Source organism: Tachysurus vachellii, chromosome 13, assembly GCF_030014155.1.
Source record: "Tachysurus vachellii isolate PV-2020 chromosome 13, HZAU_Pvac_v1, whole genome shotgun sequence".
In the NCBI taxonomy this organism is placed as follows: domain Eukaryota; kingdom Metazoa; phylum Chordata; class Actinopteri; order Siluriformes; family Bagridae; genus Tachysurus; species Tachysurus vachellii.
This window is the reverse complement of record NC_083472.1, coordinates 13756450-13761279: the sequence shown is the minus strand read 5'-3', so window position 1 is coordinate 13761279 and position 4830 is coordinate 13756450. Positions and strand designations below refer to the sequence as shown.

Sequence of the window (4830 nt, the reverse complement as noted above, 5' to 3'; positions counted from 1 at the left end):
TAAAAATAAGTTTGGGTACACGTTAATAAGCCTGTTTATTATTATATTCAAGCGCAAATACTTTTAATCCAACATTATTTTAACATTTGCAAATATACACGATTTATACGCCTACAATGTGTAATTGTGACGTATATATAGTAAAATGCAGGACCAGGCGAGGTTTACACGTTTACACAAAAACACTGAATGATTCTTAAAACCTCTTATGGCACATATATATATATATATATATATATATATATATATATATATATATATATATATATATATATATATATATATATATATATGCGCAGGTGTTTGGACACTTTCAGTAGTATATTATTTAGTATTAGTATATTAGTATAGTATAATATAGCATTTAAGCATTTAAATATATTTATATATCTTTAGAAAAATTAGATATATACAACACACACATATTGGACATATGTACAGTATATAAGCGTGTCTGTCAAGCTTTCTGCTTTCTGTCTCTGTAATGCTAGATATTTACATCCTTCGATTAAGGTCTGTCGCTGCTGTAGTACTTTTATTGTTAGGTTTAATTCTAACACTAAGTCAGGACTGCATGCTAATTTACATGTAAAGAGTAAATGGAGATGTGCAGAGGGCAGGACGGTTATCTGGGCGGGAGAGCAGAGCTGAACAAGCTCTCAAAGCTCACAGCTCCCCTAAGAAAGCTGATCAAACTGCTCATGCTCCTAATCTGTGAAGCTGGGTTTCTGAAATATTGAGAGCTTTATTTTTTAAATAATAAACAACAACAACGAAAAGTAGAAGCTATGATTGGTGGAGTGAAACAGGAGAGATGCGATGAATGGACGTCTTTTTACATGAACCAGGTAATGATTGTTTTTATTTTACATCAAATCAAAGATTTTCTTTTCGTCTTCTAACCAGGAATAAGCCTTATTACCTGCTGACTGAAATAAATACACACACACACACACACACACATATATATATATATATATATATATATATATATATATATATATATATATATATATATATATATATATATATTTTTTTTTTTTTTTTTTTCAAATAGGCCTGCATAGTTAATATTTATTTTTATTTTAAGAAAATGTCAGTTATTGCGTTAGTGGACATGGTTCTAAAAAAAAGCATTAAACAATAATTATATAACATAATAATGATTATATATAATGATGATGTTTAATAATTCAATAATAAGTGAAAATTACACCTCTATTTTATTGGCTTCGTTTTTGCGTTTTGTTGTATTTTAGGTTGTTTTCGGGTGGAAGAGGAAACAGGACTAATAATAATCAGAATGTGATTCAAATTGATGAAAATAAATAAAACTCATTAAAAAGAAAAAAGAAATAATAATTAAAAGTACCAAATGTTACATGAGAAGTGGCATTTTTTGTTTCTTTGTTTATCTCTCTCTATATAAAATTTGTTTTAAAAAAATATATAATAAAATTGCAATGTGTGTGTGTGTGTGTATATATATATATATATATATATATATATATATATATATATATATATATATATATATATATATATATATATACACACATTGCAATTAAAAAAAATTGTATTATGGTTAAAAAATTGCTTAGCTGACGTACATTTGTATGCGTGTATGTGTGTGTGAGTAAAACTGTGCGCGTGTGTGTGTGTGTGTGTGTGTGTGTGTGTGTGTGTGTGTGTGTGTGTGTGTGTGTGTGTGTGTGTGTGTGTGTAAAACTGTGTGTGGTCCGCCTGTACTTCATTGATTGACTCTGTGATTGGGTTCCGCGTTTCTGTCACTGACTCTCAGTTAACGCCACGTTCTGTTTAGGACGCAGGGGAACAAAGCGCTCATACTATAGTGACTTAAAAGAGCGGAAATATGAGCGACAATGTGCAGGGCAAAAAAGTGCACAACGAAGGTCACAAGCTGGTCTCAAAAGAGCCCTCCGTCACTGCTTTTGACATGAAACAGAAATATAGCGGACGGCGAGTGACTTAAAAAGGAACAATAGGCGGGTGAAAAGGGAGGGATAATGATGGGGTTATCGGCAGGCTGGGTGGCCCGAATATCATTTACATTGAGTTAGGCGAGCTAATGAAATTAATGACAGAATACAACTCTCAAAAGAGGGGCTACACCGAGGAGGAATGTCACCTGAAATCAAAACACTAACTCATGAGCAAGTAAACAAGTAACCTCGGTGTCCGAAAATATCATTTGATTCCGTTTTCAATTCAGGTATGACCGAAGCATGCAAAAACAAAAACAAACACACTTAATACTTTCATTATTTTCTATTTTACTTGTTAGTGGGTTGATACCATCAATGGCACCTCTTTTATTCTATCTTTTTTATGTAAGATTTACCTGGAAACATGCAAGTTTAATTAGATTTTTTTTTAATTCAGCTAATTAGCAGTCCTTCTGAGTTGATGTGGGTGTGTTAGAGCAAAGAAAAGTGGGAAAACAGAATTATTCCTGAGAGCATGGTAGTGCTTAGGTTTCCTAAATCTGTTTGCTTCTAAGATATTTTAATAAGAGACCTTATAAACAATTTTCCTAATATTCATTTGTTTTCTTGGTTCAGGCTTTTCGTGGAGCAGACAGTATGCGATTAGGCGGTGGGCCATATTCTTCTCCAGAGCATCCCTATCATGTCTTCAGTCTCCCAAGAGAATCAATGGCTAGAGAAGACACAGAAAGGATTGAGACTCCACCAGTTGTACTGGCCCAACAGAGATGTCCTGAAACAGACCATAATAGACTGGAGCTTCCTGACCTGAAATCAGTGTACCGGAGAAGCTTCAACCACACCAAACCTCCATATTCCTACATCTCACTGATTTACATGGCTATCCAGCAATCACCATCCAAGATGCTCACCCTAAATGAGATCTATGACTGGATCCGCCAGCTCTTCCCTTATTACCGCCAAAATCAACAACGCTGGCAAAACTCCATACGCCACTCCCTTTCATTCAATGACTGTTTTGTGCGTGTCCCGAGGTCCCCGGATTCTCCAGGGAAAGGATCCTTCTGGGCCCTGCACCCTGACTCTGGCAACATGTTTGAAAATGGTTGCTACATGCGCAGACAAAAGCGTTTCCGGTGCCAGAGTGCGACATCCCCATCCACAACTAAAAATGGTTCAAAGAAGGCAGACAGAGAAGTAGCAAAGGAGGAAGGCAAGAAAAAGTCATCAGAGGTTAAATTGACAGCTGTATCATCTATCTCCCCACCTCAGCCTTCTAAACTTCCTATGCCAACAGTGTTACCATCAGTCATGGAGTGTGCTCCCATGTCACCTTCACATCTCAAACCTCAGCAGCATACCCCACACTCACTGACTCCATTTCATCCATCCTCAGAACCTTCTGCACCACTTGCAAATATACCTTGCCCCACCATGTCAACACTTCAGTCAAGTGATTCCTGCCCTTTGGAGCCTTGTGTTCATGGTGAACCCTTCTTCCACCAGCCTCTTTCTGTGCCACCAATTATGGACTTTCAGTGCTATGAGCCTCCTGTGAGTTACCCTCTTTATTACCCATCCTCAAGCTCCAACATTCATCAGCATAATCCTTATTTCACAGGTAAAGAGGAATCAACATATGCAGGAGAGTCAATGTGCTACTCTGGACTAAGCATGTGCCCAATGCCAGTTTTAAGCTCCTCCTGAAGCACTAGTTTTTGATCTACTAAAGTGCCACTTTGTGTTTTGACCTTTTAAAATACTGTATATAAATTAAAAATTTAGATAATAAACCTGCCCTCAAATACATAAATGTTTGTCATAGTCATATTTTGCAGGACTCATGAGTCTGTTGCTAGGTTTCCTCATAAATAAAGTTCTTATTGTTGTATTCAATGTTGTCATGAACCAGATACTACTGAAGTGTTTGTGGGTGTATTTGACGTTCTAGACCTCAAACGAACACTCCCATATCTAGAGTTTGGGTTTGTCACTGTTTTGCTGGCCATAGATTTTGCAGAGACAGGATTCAATTAATAATCTAACATAGCCTCAAACAAACAGAATATCATTATGCTTATAACATAAATAACAAGGCCTCAAACTAATTTTATTTAAGAGATTATCATAATTGCTAATGCTATAAGTTATTCACTCAGCACTCTCTAATTATTGAAGTTACCCTGTAATTTACAGCAATTGATTGTCAACAAGATAAATTCATCCTGCATGATGGGGAAGAGAAGATCCTGTCACAGTGGACCTCTAGTAAAACCTGTTCAGTTCCAATATTTACACACTAGGTCCAATAATGACTCTAGATCCTAAGTGAGGTCAACAATTTTGCAAGAAATGCCAAACCAAAAGAATATTTACATTTCCAGCATTTGGCAGATGCCCTCATCCAGAGTTACTTACATTTATACAGCTGCTGGTTAAGGCTTTGCTCAGGGGCTCAGATTGATGGCCCAGGGATTCAAAATCACAACCTTCCGATTAGTAGTCCAGCACCTCCAGCACTGTTAACTTAAAAGAGGTCATTAGTATCTCACTGCAATTTAAAATGTATGAAGTGTGAGAAATGCTGAGAGAAATGCTAGGGCTCTGCCACACACCATCCTTGGACAAACAGTCACTGCTGTTTAAGTTCAGTCACAAGAGAGCAGAAGCTCTAGTCACCAATTTCACATTTGACTTTTTCTCATAAACAGTGGTATTTTAAATATATAAATCTTCAGTCACTAAATAAAAGCTCAAAGTCCATTAAACATTAATAAACATTTGGGCAGGAATGTAGTAAATCAATAACACTATGATTTACAGATCATTTTACATGGAAATAAGCATCAATTTCTTTATATAA

General features: G+C 35.9%; 1 protein-coding gene across 1 annotated transcript; it reads left to right on the top strand.

Annotated features, from left to right (window-relative positions):
* The first annotated feature begins 730 nt into the window (after positions 1-730).
* On the top strand, positions 731-3820 carry foxa (forkhead box A sequence). Its single transcript, XM_060885346.1, has 2 exons — positions 731-848; positions 2583-3820. The coding sequence occupies exons 1-2, from the start codon at positions 789-791 to the stop codon at positions 3672-3674; spliced, it is 1152 nt and encodes a 383-aa protein (XP_060741329.1). The 5' UTR covers positions 731-788; the 3' UTR covers positions 3675-3820.
* Positions 3821-4830: the final 1010 nt, after the last annotated feature.

Bases quoted from the DNA above. Each gene is read 5' to 3' on its own strand.
- foxa (XM_060885346.1), top strand. From the start codon at position 789: ATGATTGGTGGAGTGAAACAGGAGAGATGCGATGAATGGACGTCTTTT. The intron at 849-2,582 runs GTAATGATTGTT...TTCTTGGTTCAG, and splicing joins CGTCTTTTTACATGAACCAG to GCTTTTCGTGGAGCAGACAG.